The sequence below is a fragment of the Mercenaria mercenaria genome, chromosome 16, assembly GCF_021730395.1.
Source record: "Mercenaria mercenaria strain notata chromosome 16, MADL_Memer_1, whole genome shotgun sequence".
Taxonomy (NCBI): Eukaryota; Metazoa; Mollusca; class Bivalvia; order Venerida; family Veneridae; genus Mercenaria; species Mercenaria mercenaria.
In genome coordinates this window covers 32,629,825-32,646,940 of record NC_069376.1, presented here as the reverse complement: position 1 = coordinate 32,646,940, position 17,116 = coordinate 32,629,825, and the positions used below count along the sequence as shown (strand labels likewise).

Sequence of the window (17,116 nt, the reverse complement as noted above, 5' to 3'; positions counted from 1 at the left end):
ATTAAAAAAAATGAGGTAGGAGATATTTACGCAGAAATTTCATACCATCTATGTGTGTGTTCCAGTTTCTTTTTTTAAAAAAGTTCAATAAAATATAATAATTCGCCCCATTAATGCAAAAAGTTACCAAGTACTGATAATTAAAGAAGGTTATGATACCCTTTTTGCATAAATGGGACGCTAAATATAATTATTATGTAAAGTTTTGTTTTTAACCTATAAACTTATCTATAATGTCAATTCACTAAATATTTAATAACAATTATTCTGGCATTGGAAAGAAAGTTTAGTGTGAGTGTGAAAGCTTGGAAGATATCAATATTTCTTTCTGTGAGCCATCTTCGTGTCAACATTTTTTGTTCAGTGACCTTGACCCCCTCCCTGGTCTCAAATGCAAACGCAAAACTGGTCTAACTATTAGATATGTATAATTCATGTGACATTTCAATATCTCAAGGCTGTGACTAAATACAGAGTTGGTGCGCCCGTGATATATTACAGACTCCGGTATATACCGGATTAACTGAATTTGAACAAAAACACCTTAAATATATATATTTTGTAACCATGGTGATTCTAACCCTAACCTTTAGTCAGTATATTATGCACATTATACACTAAATGCGTGCGGACATGCACAAAAATGAGTATTTTTGCCGTGCGTTCCATTTGATAATAATTCCGCGCATGCGCAGAACGGCTGCACCAACTCTGCAATGAGAAACATTCATATCTCAACGTTATTGAGCGAATATAAGTCCGACGACACCCGACCATCCATTAGACGTCGGACGGCATCGCCAGTCTAATTAACGGGTGTTCAATTTTAAACAGTCTTATTAAAATACTTTTTCAATTTTTATGCTACCAAATATTGTCTCTTGATGTCCTCTTTACACACCCAGTCTGTCCAATGCCACTAATACACCCTTTCTGCATCATTTTCACTTATAGCTGTTTCTTCATATCCTTCCTGAGCTGAAAGTCTTTTAACAATCCTGTGCCCCTATTACGTTGGTATCTATTCTGGTGGTGATGATGATGATGATTATTATTATTATGGTGATGATGATGATGATGATGATGATGATGTTACCCTGCACTACATTTCAACTGAATCTTTTTCCACAAATATGCTGATATTAAAGAGAAAACCTTTTTTGTGTTCGATCTTTTTGACTTCTTTGACAAACTACTTGAACGTAGAGTGCATAATTTTACAAATTAGTCGAGGTTATCACTGTTCGGGTATATAAATTGACAATATACACCCTGTATCTCAATAAATACACCCTGTATCTCGTTTTAGCATGATAATCCGACAATATTTCGGATAACTTAGGATTATATGCTGATAATTGAAGATATATTTCGACAAAAATATCTCACATTTTCGGTATATAAATAGTCACCGAGGAAGAAACTTTCAGATTTACGAAAAACGTTTATGAATCAACTACTTATAGCTTTTCTAAATTTATCGTACGAAATAGGAGAATTAGAGAAAAAAAAGACGATTCTGAAAAACTGCATTGGATATTTATAAGTCATCTGTGAGGAATGTGCAGAATGACATTATGCATAGTTGTATTTGAAAGTAAACTTTATGAGTGAAAGCAGATACGTTACTGGAATACTCGTGTATAGACTGAAAGAAAATTAATATTGAATTAATTTAATAAATCATTGCTACAACTTAAGAATATTTTTGTTGTTTATTAAGCAAACTTTTCCCTCGTTATTTCTTTGTATATCAGTAAATATTGGGGGCGAGAAACACGTGTCAATAGAAAACGGAATTATTCTATCTGATCTTTCCGTGTTTGATACAGTGGAGGCAAAATGCGAAACGCAATTTGAAATCAGCGAAAAGTACAAACAGACAAATGGACAAATTTAACACCAATGGTCATTGTATGAAGTTACACATATAGTGAAAATAACTAAACTACCTAAGTAACTTACTTACTAATGAACTAACGGACGGACGGACGGACTGACTGACTGACTGACCAACGAACTAACTAAATAAAATACCTAAATAAAATAACTAAATAAAATAATTAAATAAATAAATAGTTCCATAAATAAATAAATAAATAAATAGTTTGCGTTTGAAATGCATAAACGAGAAAATAATTCCAAAAATGGGTACAAAGATGAATGAATTAATTAATGCATGAATGAATAATGTTCATACTTTTTGAGAATTAAATCATTTTATCGCTGTAGCATAAAACAATAAATAAAAGAAAGTTTAGCTCAAGCTTTAGCTATGAATATAAATGTCAAAATTTTTATCACGTTCTATGACCGATTTAGAGTTCTATTTTTATTGTTTTAATTTTTCTTCTATTGATATAATTTATCTTTCATGAAAACACCTGTTCAGGCTATGACTGAATTTTAGTTTCGTCTTCTCAATTAATTTTCATTGGGTAGACAAGATTTTTTTTCTTTCAGTTTCAGGTCCCGATTTGGGTAACTCTGTTAATCATTAAAAAGAACCATATTAAATAAAATCTTTTGAGATTTATTACTCATGTGTTTGTTTGTACGTATGAATACAATTTGAAATAGACAAGAACTTTTGAAGTACCAATATGTATTTTTTTTTCAGCTCGGAAGTTATCTTAAGGTTCACTTTGAAAACTTTGGAAACCGTGGAATAAACTGAATTTTAAAAAAATCTGAATGTATTATGAGAACATAATTATGCGACAAACTTTATGCTGTAACGTGGCTATAAATGAAAGTGCAGTGTCGTGTTTATTCTTTCTTCAGTTTTTTTTTATTATTGGTCCGAAGTGATAAAAGAATATAAAAACACCATAATTCAACAACCTGTTAAATTGTTTCTCAACTCTTTTATTTTAACTAAAGCTTAAAGGCATACATGTGCAGATAAAATTCCGGACGAAATTATTAAACTATTTATATCGTTGTAGAAATGATATTTCTGACATTTTACGGATATGTTTGGTTGATAGATTTTTTCTCACTTTGACGATGTAAGTGCGTAGTTTTCAAGCTTTTTGGACTGGACCTATACACGTGCAACACCGTGCTGAATATTGCTATAAAATATCACATTCTATCTTCCTTTCTTTGATTATAGTCGTATTTGCAACGAACAAAGTAAGATAAATTGAGTTTATCGGATATTCTCGCGATTTCACATATATAGAAATAATCACAGGAAGAACAAATTCGACACAACAGCCTCCTTCTGCTTCCTTAAATGAGCCGCAACATGAGAAAACTAACATAGTGCATTTGCGACCAGCATGGATCCAGACCAGTCTGCGCATCCGCGCTGTTTGCTAACGGTTTCCTTACTGCAATTGGCTTTTGAAAGCGAACAGCATGGATCCTGACCCGACTGCGCGGATGCGCAGGCTGGTCTGGATCCATGCTGGTCGCAAATGCACTATGTTGGTTTTCTCATGGTGTGGCTCAAATAATTCATTAAGCAAATAGAAAAAAAATCATGGATTTATTTGTTGAAAAAATACTTCCAAATGTATCCCTTTTAAAAAGCTGTGTTTTTTTTTTCATGAAACCGAATATAACCAAATATTTATCAAAAGAAGGCGTTCTTGATATATTGTATTCAAAATAGTCTATTAAAAATAACTTTGTTGAACTGAGAATTATTGTTTGTTTCGGTACTCAAGTTATACGACAGACCAAGCCTAGAGACATGACATTTTATTGACCAAGATTTCCAGATCCATATAAACGTTTTAGTCCTGCCTTTTTCAAATCCAGATTCAAGCCATTTATTTCTATTTTTCTGAAATATTAAGTGAATGTCCATATTTTTCAATTTTGATATCCATTAATGAAGAGCTCAATATGCAGCGATAAGCGCTGGCACGTTCCGATAAGCGGGGATGCAGTTTCTCGGACCTGTCACGAGAAATTACCGGAACATCCCGAAAGCCATGTTTGCTGCCATCTTGAAACTGGATCATTTTGACAAGTGTTTGATAAGGAAGAAGTGCCATTGATCACAACTTGGACCATGGCCGTATTGAGTCCTTTTTAATCGAGTTGACGGAATGTTACTAAACTTATGATCGGGTTTTCCATTTTATGAAATACGTGTAAAATCTGACGTGTACTTGACAGCATGAAAACTCAGTTATATTTCATGAGTAATAATTTTTCATAACGATGTCTTATGTTTTTCTAGTTTATATGGTTCTTTGTAAAATACTTGTAATAGTAATATTTATTGCCGAAAATAAAATGAACAAATAAAATGGCATTTTTATTAAATTTGCACACATGGAAAAAGAGGGTTTCCAACTATTAATCTATAGTTTATGAGTTGGTTTTAAGGTTCACTAAAGCACTGTCTTCCACTGTTTCTGCTTCGTGTCACGTGGGGAAGTTGTCAAGTTACTAACGAGAAACAAGCACCGGTTAAACCCTGGGCAACGTCTTACGTTAACACAGATCTCTTGATGCTCCAATCTAAAAGGGATACAATTAAAAAACGGAGCTGTATTGACTTATTGAAAAATGATTTTTAATACTAATACAAATACTTTCAACTTTGCCACCGATTTGTTTTAGCTGTATAGTATGATTAACTAAATATTTTAAATTAATAGAAAATGATACTGAAATTCATCTATTTTAGTGCGCCTTTTATGCTCTACGTGTTGCTTGCGATCAGCAACCCCATTGCAGGGGCGGACCCCATTGATCCTCATGCCACAGCGGAGACAAAACACTTATACCAAACCTTGAAGACGTATACACACAACCCCAACAAGATCATGTTTGGGCACCACCTGGCTACAATGGAGGGGTGCTCCGGTGGCCACCCACCCTACACACTTGGGACTGTACACAATGGACACCATAGCTGGAAGTTCTCGGTACAGAAATTTTGAAGGATTGAATTTTATAATATTAAAATATTAGATAATGATGGTCTCTTGCTCTTATGGTACAAAAGAAAACATTGTCGTTATAATAGAATTTAGCTTACAACAGTCTTGTTTGCTTCCTAATTTTTCAAGATTTTATCGATTTTACTTAAAAGATCTAATCATACCATCTTACGAAAAAGATGTTAAAAAGAACTTAGAACAAGCTTATGCGTATCTATGGTCGGCGTTGATGACGTGCATGCATATTTTTTTCCTCTGCTTTACCTTATAAAGGACAGTCAGCGGTTGTCCCAAAGTGAGGATGAATTGTGCGATATCAAAGAAGTCACTGGTCAGTATCCGGCTGTGGTCAGCTTTGACCTTCGTGACCTCAATCATAAATATTTACTCACAATAGCATGGCTTATCAGGAAAGCTTATGAGAGAGGTAGGCACATGCATACAGATGTTTGAAAAAATGCAATTTTCGCATAGGGAAGAAGTATTGCAAGATTCATTTTGAATATGGCAACCGTTTATTTAAGTAGTACATTCGCCTAAAGTATGTTATATTTTTTTATATACTTTTAAGATTATTAATAAATACTATAATATATAATAATAATAATAAATAATAATAATAATAAATCGTGGTGCAATATTTCGAAACAAAGGAAGCTTAGAGGTTACATGCGATATTGTTTAATAATTCGTAAACGTGAAGCAGCAAGGTCAAGCACAAGACATAGTATGTCATATGCAGACTTCCAGAAGCACGTTTTCTAATAAAATGCCATCGTTACAGGACTGATTATAACACTGAGCTGGCACCAACACAATCCGGTGTCAGGTACTTCCGCTTATATAAGAGATCACTCAGGGGAGAGTATTCAGCACATCATCGCGAGAATTCTCGAGAATGGCGACCTTAATGCCGTATACAAGTAAGTGGAAAGCCAAGTGCAATAGCTGCAGAAAGATTGTTTATAGACTTGATTTGCAGAAGTTTCTAAGAAGTTTGTCCAGTCGAAATAAAACAATGTCTGCACAAGGGATGTATCTTCTCATAGGTGTTGTTGACAGTAAAACAAACTTCTGTAGGAGAAAAAATGGCATTTCCGGTTTCTTTTATGGTAGTTTGTGTCCTGCTTTGATGCATTTTTTCAGCAGGGTCATGATTACAAATGCATCGTGACTATATCTTTTTTTTTTCAGGAAAAAACTTGACACAGTCGCAGACTGGCTCCGAAATGTAACAGACTCTAACGGGCGGCAAATTCCAATACTATTCCGACCCTATCATGAAATGAATGGTGGCTGGTTTTGGTGGGGGACAAACCATGCTACCAGCAACAAAGCAGCCGACTTCAAGCACCTTTTTCAGTATACAGTTCGGTATTTACGTGACTCGAAACAAATTCACAACCTCCTGTACGCATTTTCTCCATCTAAACCAAGCAGTCTCCAAGATTATTATCATTTCTATCCTGGAGATGGTTATGTTGATCTCGTTGGCATGGATTACTATTACACACGACCATTTAGTCCGAATACCGACAACTTTTTGACGTCTGTTCATGTTGTAACGGAAGTAGCCACTGCGCATGACAAGCTGGCAGCCATAACGGAAGTAGGAATACAAAACAACGGAATAGAGAAACACCATAACTTTTGGATGGATCATGTTTTGAGTCCATTAAAAAGCGGAAACGGGACGACAAAGGTTGCTTACATGCTCACCTGGACAAATAATTGCCTGAATGGTTATACAATATTTGTGCCGTATCATAGACATGCGGCAGCGAGTAAGTTTATGAAGTTTCAAAATGATTCTGTCATGGTTTTCGGTCCCGTCATGCACAATACTAACCAAATAATTGTTGGGTAACGATATGTAATACCACAAAAATAACCCAAATGAACTTCGATAACTCTAACTCAATTATTTCACATTCATCCAAAATTTTGGTCTTTTTCTAGGATGTTGAATCTCATATTATTTGGAAGTCTTTTTAATGGACGAAATTTAAATTTAATTTAATTACATTCTCTTTAGGTTCCAAACAAACATGTTTTCAAACATAGGCCAATTAATTAAATTTAAACCTGTATGCACAATGAATAAGAAGTGCAAAATTGAAATAAAAAAGAATTTTGTTAACCAAGCTTGCTTTAAGCAGATTAATGTGAAATAAACTTCTTTTCAGCTTTCAGAATACTGTTTCATTACATTCTACATTAACAATATCCTTGCGCTATTATATGGTAATTTACTACTAATTTAAGCAAATATATGACGTTTTTACATTGAATACCGTGTTCTATTGCTTTCTTCCACCGACAAAATCTTAGCAACAAATAGGTGTATCGCTCACAGGAACATTTTCTATAAAGACCTACGAAGTGTCAAGCCATGGTTGATAAATGTCTATGAACGCACCGAAGTCAAACTGTAGTATGAGAAAATTGCGAAAATTTAAGAGCCCATCCATAAATGTAACTTTATTTGCTTTTTCTCCGCTCTTTTCGAAGTCTAGCGTTTCTTCCACCCCGACAACGTCTTCTATTTGCTGATGATCAACATGGTTATCAAAGTTTGTTTTCAGTTCTTTGTAAATATTTCAATTGAATTGACCCCCAAATAGCAAAATGGACTATTTTATATCTCGGAGTGATTTATATCTTAATAGCACCCCTCGTGCAGTCCGCGCGACGGTCGTCAAGTAGAAACACCAAATATGACAATAGCCTTCATAAAAAAAGTTTGACCACAGTTGAAATATTTGCAGACAAAATTCAGTTTTTTTCGTTATTTTTATTTGTTTATCATAATCCGTCGGAAAGTTCACCGTCAATGCGGCATCGATAGTCTTTAATTCTTTAATAATCACGAATGCATTTTGAAATACAAATAAAAAACAGTAACAATTTAAGAACAATGTCTTGTCTTTAATAACGGTGACTGTAAACGCACTGGTTCCGTGAAGTCTAAAATTAAGCCTTTAAAACACTATATTTTCAAATTACCATTCTTTATGTTAAGAGACATCAGCTTTTCATGAAACTTTGTTGGAATATAGTTCCTACAATAACATAAAGGCCAGCTAAATATAAGCAGCACTGGTGAATTATGAAAAAAAAGTTTCAGCAATTTGAATTGGCATCAAGTTGAAAAATGTATGAATCTCGACTATGGTATATGCAAATATAATATATTAGGCCTATGTAATAGTACGTGTGGCAATGCTCTAAAGCAACCTGTACAGGCAAACTTTTACGCTGAGTACCTCGGATCTACATACAGATGAAGAATAACTTCTGAAGTTTTGGGTACATGAATGTTCATTTCATTTTTTTAAAATTTGAATTTAAATTAGTACAAAAGTAAAAAATATTTAGCCTTTTTCTATTTCTTTAGTTCGTTTAAATACACAGAAACTGACAATACGGTATATATGATCATAAAGTGAGAAAACGCACTTTCCACGTGCATCCCGTCTTTCAATTATTAAAAAAATTCACGTGTATGAAGAAAAAGTTTTGAAAAAAATCATCAGAACCAAATTTTCAAATAAAGGTATTGAGGCAGACATAGTATTTATGCCTACACCCCACTGTGTTGGATCAGATGGCTTGCGATCGAGCCAGGTGCACTGTTTCCTAAGAACTTTTTGAGCTGGGTTCTGTTTCCAAACAAAGTGACGTGAAATAAGTTGAAAATCTTATCACAATCTAACCGTATTCTATATCGAAAGGCCATCATAATCAGGCCATTTCAATCTCAATATATACCATTATATATGGGGTCAATCATCGAGTGACCATAAAATGCTCAAGTGGCCACGAAACATTGTCCTCAACTAATGCCAGCCATGAAAATGTCAACTTTGTAAACATACAAATACAACCACGGATTATTTATTGATATTCTATATTACAGAGATTCAACAAAATTGAAGTTCATGTCCAGTTTTTAATAAACAAGATGCTCTGAACTATGTATCCATTGGCGACAGAATGACCTGTAAATTATAACATTAAAGAGTTTGCCTGTACGTGCCTGTACAATGTATTTCACCACTTGAACAGTCTGGACTAATTGTACCTAAACGAATGGATCATTTACTTAGGTCAGTCAATTACCTCAGCTGACTTAGATTAACTTACTCCTGAGGTGACATAATGAATATGGCACCTGCGCCGCAATCATGATGTCGACGGTTCGAGCCCTGTCAGAGACGAATCTTATTACTGAAGAGAGACCGGTTGGTGAGCAGCTAGTTAAATAATGGTTACCGACTGCCTACCTGCCGGGTGCCTGGCATTAAAAAAAAAGGAATCGGGAAGTAATGCTGTTCAATGTATGTAGGTGTCTCATAAGCCAACTTGGCTGGCCCTTTCAGTAGGGGTGACACTATAAACAAACACTTTACTTTTACTTTCATTTCACTCCTCATCGCCATGAATTACTGTAGAGCCCATGGTTCATTTTTTACTTGTAAGAAAGGCACCTATCAGTCTTGCGGAAGGGCCGTAGGTCTATCTCGTATGAGAAATAGAGTTCGGGTATGGTAAAAAAAGCTTAGGTCTTTTGTGACAATAAGAAAAGATAACTAGTAGTCATTTGACCTTTACGGTTGCCACCTTCCAACCAACCGGCTGACTGACCGACCAGTCGGTCGCTCGATCAATCGAAGCAAAGAACTCTACCAAACAATATAATATAGCAGACTTGGTTTGACTGAGGTAATGGAATGTGCAGCATCCCTAACGTCCACAGGCGGAATTCTGTTTTACAAGTACAATGCATTGGATTCCATGATCTGAAAGAACCAGAAAATATAACAATATGGAGTCTTTACATGGGAAAAACAAATTTTGATAGTAATACACTGACTGAATAGTTACTGCTGTAGTTTTTTTTTTTTAAATTTTAGAACATATGAATATTGTTATTATAATTGGTGGCCTTTGACTCAGCATCTCTGTTTCTGATAACGGGTCTAGTGGTTAAGAACTCGGCTGCCCCGGAGGTCGTGGGTTCAAGCCCCACCGAGGTCACGACTGTGCATACGATAATGGAATTTCTGTAAGATAGAGTACTACGCGTCTTAACAGTTCGATCCTTTATTCAATTCTGCATAAACAACTCAACAACATGACGTCAATATCTGACGTCCGACGTATACATAAATTGGCGGCAACGTTAACGTTATCACGACATCCTGGGGGCCGCTAAATGATATATTTTGCAAAACACCATGACATAATGATATCTCTAGTGTCTTTTCATAAAATGAATGCTCAGATAAAGGAAATATCTAAAAATTTACAAAAAAAAGTCACATTTAATATCCTGCAGAATGCACCAGTCACGGTTTCGTATTAAGGAATAGTACAACTCTAAACATGCTTGAATTAAAATAAACTTCAAATTAGCGTGTCTTTTTAACTGTCACAGTATATTCGCGAATTTATGAAAATGAACCACTTCGCAATAATAACTAACTATGATTAATGAATCTGACATCTCTTCACATTACACTCGTAATGTTTAAGTGTTTCTATAGTTCACACATTCTAGTGGGTATAATTTCACTATTGGTCTGGTTGTAGTTCCGTTCGCAGTTCTAATTGTAGCAGCTCGGGTACGATCGTCTCTTCCGGTAATTAACTGCTCAACAACGCCTAGTTTCCATTGGTTCCGTGGACATTCATCGTGGATTTGTACTACGTCACCCACGGCTATCATCTGTTCATTCGTTCCTGATTTACGGTGAGATTCACGTAATGCTGTTAAGTACTCCATTCTCACCGTTTCCAGAAATGGTCAAGGAGCTTTGATTGTAATTTTGCCTGTTTTGTAACCGCAGAATGTTCGTCAAATTTGGATGAATTTTCAAAGTCTAAGGTAGTTGTGTTATACGGAAGTGACGTCAGTCTCCGGCCGTAGAGAAGGTGTGACGGTGTTAGTGGGTCCATGTCATCGACACTTGATGACATCTGAGTTAACGGTCTGTCGTTCAGCATGGCTTCGATCTCCGTAACTACCGTTTGAAGTGTTTCCATGGTAACAAGGGAGCATCCTACAACTTTCTTCAGCGCTATTTTTGTGAGACCTATTAGTCGCTCCCACCATCCTCCATACCATGGTGCTCGTTTGGGAATGAATTTCCATTCTGTGCCTTTTCTGCTTAATGTTTCTCTGACTTGAGTTGACTGGAAAATATGTTTCAAGCTTTCTGAAGCACTTGTAAACGTTGTAGCATTGTCTGACATCATGACCCTCGGAACTGATCTCCGGCTTACGAAACGCCTAAAAGCTAGTAGGAATGACTCTTTGGACAGGTCTGGTACAACCTCTAAATGTAAGGCTCGAGAATTGGCACATGTGAATAAACATATATATACTTTTATTACGCTTCCGGAATGGTCTCTTACGTATAACGCACCTGTGTAATCAACTCCAGTCACAGTGAAAGGTGGAGACTCTTCTACTCTTACTTTTGGTAATGGTGGTGGATCTGGCGCTCTATACGGCTTTCCTTGTACTCGTCTGCATATTGTACATTTCCTGAGGATAGATTTTACGCACTGCCTGGTAGCTGGGATCCAGTACTTCTGCCTTAACTGGGTAGCAGTAGCGTTCGTTCCTGCATGTAACTGGTTCTCATGTGTGTCTAGTACAATCAGGCGTGTAAGTGGATGTCTCTTCGGTAACAAATAGGGGAATTTGGTGACGTCGGATAATGGCGCGTTATGTATACGTCCTTCACAACGAATAATACCGCTTTTATCTACGAATAAACGCAATTGTTTGACAAGTGGTAATCTTTTGGTGGTATTGGACTTCAAACTGGACATCTCATCTGGGTAAGTACTTTCTTGGCAACATTTTAGCCACCTTATCTCTGCTCTTTCGATTTCTGCTGTCGTTAATTCATCGGTAAGTTTTGTCTGTGTATTTCGGCAATTGCTTATGAATCGTAATAAGTAGGCAGTTACACGTAACAGTTTGAAGTATTTGCTGTATTTCTCTATGTTGATTACTTGATGGATGCCTTCATTTGTGCTACACTTTATACTGCATACTACGCTCATCTTTGTGGCATCGGAGGGCAACGAGATATCCGAAACTGTCGTCTGCGTTTTTGTTGTCGTCTGCATTTCATTCTCTGTTGGTTTCCAAACAGGCCAGTTGGACTGGTTTTGTATCCATGACGGCCCACTGTTCCATAGGTCGTTCTGTAAGAGCTGGTCAGCAGGAATACCACGAGTTAGAAGGTCTGAAGGATTATCATATGTTGGACAATAGTGCCATGGGTAATTTTTAGTAAGTGTTTGTATTTCTATCACTCTGTTCTGCACGAACCGTTTCAGTGGTTTAGATGTTGATAACCAATGAAGCACAATCTGGCTATCGGACCAGCAGATGACGTCGGAAATGTTCAAGGATTCTTGTACGTGTTGAACTAATCTGGCGCCGACTACTGCGGCCATAAGTTCGAGCTGTGGTAATGTCATGGGTTTCACGGGAGCTACCCGATTTTTCGCGATCACCAATCTGGATCCATCTGCGTTCACTATGTATACTGCTGCTCCATATGATTTGAGACTGGAATCGACAAATACATGGAGAGTACTTTTTGTTCTTGAATTATTTATGGTCTGTTTATGCTTTGACTGCCGTATGTACTGTCTGGAAAACTCTGTATCTGTAACTGTGTTCAGATCTTCAGCCAGCTTGTTCCATTTATCTTGCACCTCTAGTGGTAACGGTACATCCCAATCAAACTTATCTTTCCATAATTGCTGAAGAAGTAATTTTGCCCTTACTGTTACCGGGCTTAACAGACCTAGTGGATCATAAATTCGTGATGAATATCTTAGAATGTCCCTCTTGGTTACAGAGTCTAACTTTGGTATCTTGTGATGTCTGTATGCCATGGAATCTGTTTCCGGTTTCCAGCACATACCTAGTACCTTGGTTACTTCATCTCTATCTATGACTCCTTCTCGTGTGGCGATAGCTTTTAGTTCGGAGTTGTTAGAAGACCACGATCTTAAGTTCATACTGGCACATTTCATCAGATCACGTGCATCACGGAAATAGGTGAGTAGATCTCTTTTTTCTTCAAAACTAGAGAGTATATTGTCAACATATAAATCTCTCTTTATAATCTCGGCTGCTTTGTTTGTTTTGTTCAATTCCAGGTGTTTGAGAATAGTGGCGTTAAGAATGAACGGTGAGCACGTCGCGCCGAACAACACTGCTTTGAATCGGTATGTGCAAAGTTGAGATTTAGGATCACTAGGATCAGTGAGCCACAAAAACCGGGTAACATCCCTGTCTTTTTCTTGTAGTCCCACATGTAGGAAAGCTTTTTCTATGTCAGTGGTTACAGCGTACTTTTTCAATCGAAATCGCATCAATATAGACGTTAATTCATTCAGCACAGGTGCTGTAGACTCCAGGCAGTCGTTCAGGCTAGGTTGACTAGATGACTGTTTACAACTACAGTCATACACGATACGAATAGGAGTGGTAGATGATTCCTTTCGCACAGGGTGGTGGGGAATATAGTGGACTGCATTTGAAGTTTGTGCAACATCGTTAATCTTTTCTATAAATCCCCGTCTCTCTTGCTCTGATATAATTTCACCATATTTCTTTAGCATATCAGGTTCCTGGCTAAGGCTGCGAATCGTGCTCTCAGTTCTTTTCTTTGTGATGTTGTAATTTGTTGGAAGTGGGTCGTGGTCTAATTTCCATGGAAGGGCTGCAGTGTACTTATCGTCTGTAAATTCAATTGACGTCTGCTGATACTGCACCAAGTAATCCGTCTTCTCATGCTCGTCTTTGCACGGAGTGATACCTATGCTCTCGAGCGACCAGAAACGTTCTATAGCGTTTTCATCTCGTGCACGTGTGGTCATAACGTTAAATATGTGGTTCATCTTACTAGTAGTATTGTTGCAGTATGCATTCACAGGTCCCGACAAAAGATATCCGATCTTGGACTTCACTGCAGTTGGTCCACATCCGCGTATAATATGATCTTCAATGACGTCCCAGTAATGGTCAGCTCCTATCAGCAGAGAAATTGTAAATACCTCATCGCCGCTAACCGGATGTGCCAGGTTCAGTCCTCTCAGGTAAGGTAAATGGGACGCTGTGTTGTGTAGACTGGTACTAATAGGTACTGATATAGTAGGCACTATTAATACATTGATCGGTATTCTCTTTTTCTGGTTTGTAATGAGGTACACCGTTGCGGAATCAACATGTTTTAGTTGTTGTTCTTGGTTACCAAACGTTGCTAAGTGTAAGGTTTCTGTACCGGATGTGGATAGTTGCAATTCTTGTGCTAGCGTCTCGGTGATAAATGACTTCTGTGCTCCTTCGTCAAACAGGATATGAGTATCCCTTGTTATGTTACCGGAAGTCACCTTGCTAATGGCTGTTTTCAGTAAAACACCATGGGAAGTTTCTTGGGTAGATGAATGTAGAACTGCCGTTTCCGGTTTTGATGGCTGTACATCCGGAACATTCCCGCCACTGTTGTGTTCTTTACTCTTGTTGTTACATATGCTAGTATGATGTTTCTTTTTACAGACCAGACATCTTCTTTGTGACGTGCAGTTTATGACCCGGTGTTTTCTTAAACAATTAAAGCACAATTGTTTTTCTTTCACTTTCTGCATTCTTAACAGCGTATCAGGAAACCTTGTACAGTCAATAGATTTATGTGATTCTTCACAGAATGCACAAATGATATCATTTGATTTATTTTTTCTGTTTGTATTGAAATCTATCTCTGTTTTGTCTTTATTTTGCTTTCTTCTTTGCTTTGATAACGCTCCAGTGTAAAAAGACGATGTCGGTATGAAATCGTTTATTTCCGGTGTATAGCTTTGAATTCCGACTTCAAGTATCCGGACTTCTTTCCTCAGGGCACTCCTAAGTTCTTCTAACTTCCAGTCATTGTCGCCGTGTTCTCGTGCAAGATTTTTTCTGACCTCTTGTGGCATTTTGTCTAAAATTATTGGCACTAACAGGCTTCCGTAACTTTCTTGATTCTGCCCCATTGATTCTAACCCTCGAATGTACGTTTCCATTTTGTCATGGAACGCTTGTAAACTGCTAAGCGTGTTCAATGGCGCCGGTAGTTGTATCAAGGCCTGCATGGTGGTATGTACAATCTTATGCTGTTGTCCGAACCTCTCTCTAAGTAAACTAATGGCTCTCAAATAATTGGAATTTGTTAAGGCAAAACCGTCTATAGTACGTGCTGCAACGCCCTCTAGCTGAGACTGTAAATATGTAAACTTCTGTACGTCTGTGAGATTGGTATTCAGGTGAATGGTTGATTCAAAGGAATCCCAGAAACCTTGCCATTTAAGAATATCACCGTTAAATTTTGGTAGAGACAACTTTGGCAGTCTATGAAATTGAAATGAATTGTTACTTACATTCTGACTGACGAAAGGATGTGCATTTACATTCAACTGTGCTTGTTGAAAACCGGAAGTGCTCTGTGACGATCTGTCAGTTGCGGACTGCGAAAATTCAGAGGAAAATGTCTGCTGCGACTCCACATGAAGAGTTGACTGACCATCAGTGGGGAAAAACTGCGGTTGTTGTACATCTGTACGAATCTGTTTATCTCTAAAGTCACTAAGGTGTCTCATTTTAAGGTCTAAGTCCAACATATACTTTTCGGTTTGTATAATTTCTTCGTTAATTTCTTCGCTGTCCGTAAGATTTGCAATCTTCTCGTTCATTTCTTCCATTTGTTTCACTTTTAACGCGAGTTTTTCAAATATTCCGTTGAAATCGATCAGTGAAATGTTCTCGGCGCTTTTGGCGTCTTCTATTCTCGCTAAATAATAGTCTATAACATTCTTCTGAGCATTTCTCTGTGCTATATGTTTCTGTAAATTCATCTTTGTTGTTTGGTCACGGCACCAGAAAAATGTGCATACGATAATGGAATTTCTGTAAGATAGAGTACTACGCGTCTTAACAGTTCGATCCTTTATTCAATTCTGCATAAACAACTCAACAACATGACGTCAATATCTGACGTCCGACGTATACATAAATTGGCGGCAACGTTAACGTTATCACGACAACGACCATGCCTTTTCATTATGACATCAGTACTGGTTATCCGGGAGGAGGACTCGATAGTGATTTTTTTAAATAAAAAAAGCCGCTTCGGGATCAAATAAATAAGTGGAAACTAAACTCATCACTTTTTTTTGACTCACGTGAAATTCTAATATGGGAAGTTCAATTAATAACACGGTTAAGTAGATTTTTTTTTTAATTTACATTGTTGGATCAGCATACGAAATAAGGTAAATATTAAACCTAATCACCATTGTTTTCCCACCCGAATTATCTATCTTTTATCTAATCTAGCTGATCAAAGTTTCGTTACTGAAATAGCTATAGATAGTTAAAACAAACAATGTCAGGAGATACCACGAGTAATACAAAAAAAAAATCGTTCTGTTTCGTTTTAGTACAAATCTGTACCGAAATGAAACATTTTGGTTCATGGGAGTTCATTGGGTAAATCCGCACGAATTAAGTATCCACTGTTCGAAGTCGCTTCATTTTTTTCGTTTCCGTATTTAAGTTAAATATATCGCTGACCGACCCGGCTATGCAGCATTGATTTGAATAATATTATGTTATCGATGTTTTTCTAGTATTTTAGCAAAATGGTGGTATATTAAAAAGAAATTGGACAAAACAGAACAATTTATATCGTCTGCTTGCTTATTTCAAGTAAAACTGTAGAACTGTTCAATTTCCAACATCAGAAGTCATTGTTTACTTCGATTTATCACCATTCTATTGATATATTCAAAACGATACCAATAGAGTGTAGAGGAAAATACACATTTCGAGGCGTCCCCTTACCAGATGTAACGGCTTTTAGTCTGACTTTACTCACTTCTTCAGTTTATGGCACTCCATAAATCCAGTAAAACAGTTATGGTGCGATACAATTAAAATGCAATACATGTACATATTTTAATGTTCGCAAAATGTCATTTTTTTTTCTACGCTAACAGTATAAATGGACATTTTTATGCCAACCTTACTATTGGTGAAATAGATGTTTCACCTGATTTTCCCCCCAAAAATATGCTTTGCAAACGCTAACGTCATATTCTGGCTCAGATGCCTGAAAACTTGAAAAAATATTCTTATT

The 17,116-nt window shown here is 36.8% G+C and overlaps 2 protein-coding genes across 2 annotated transcripts; one reads left to right on the top strand and one right to left on the bottom strand.

Moving 5' to 3' along the window:
* Positions 1 to 5,123: 5,123 nt before the first annotated feature.
* Positions 5,124 to 7,387, top strand: LOC123541218 (mannan endo-1,4-beta-mannosidase-like). The gene is made up of 3 exons (XM_053525856.1): positions 5,124 to 5,334; positions 5,692 to 5,830; positions 6,102 to 7,387. The coding sequence occupies exons 1-3, from the start codon at positions 5,124 to 5,126 to the stop codon at positions 6,772 to 6,774; spliced, it is 1,023 nt and encodes a 340-aa protein (XP_053381831.1). The 3' UTR covers positions 6,775 to 7,387.
* A 3,310-nt stretch (positions 7,388 to 10,697) lies between these two features.
* On the bottom strand, positions 10,698 to 15,833 carry LOC123552776 (uncharacterized). Its single transcript, XM_045342517.2, has one exon. The coding sequence runs from the start codon at positions 15,831 to 15,833 to the stop codon at positions 10,698 to 10,700; it is 5,136 nt and encodes a 1,711-aa protein (XP_045198452.2).
* Between the last annotated feature and the right edge of the window lie 1,283 nt (positions 15,834 to 17,116).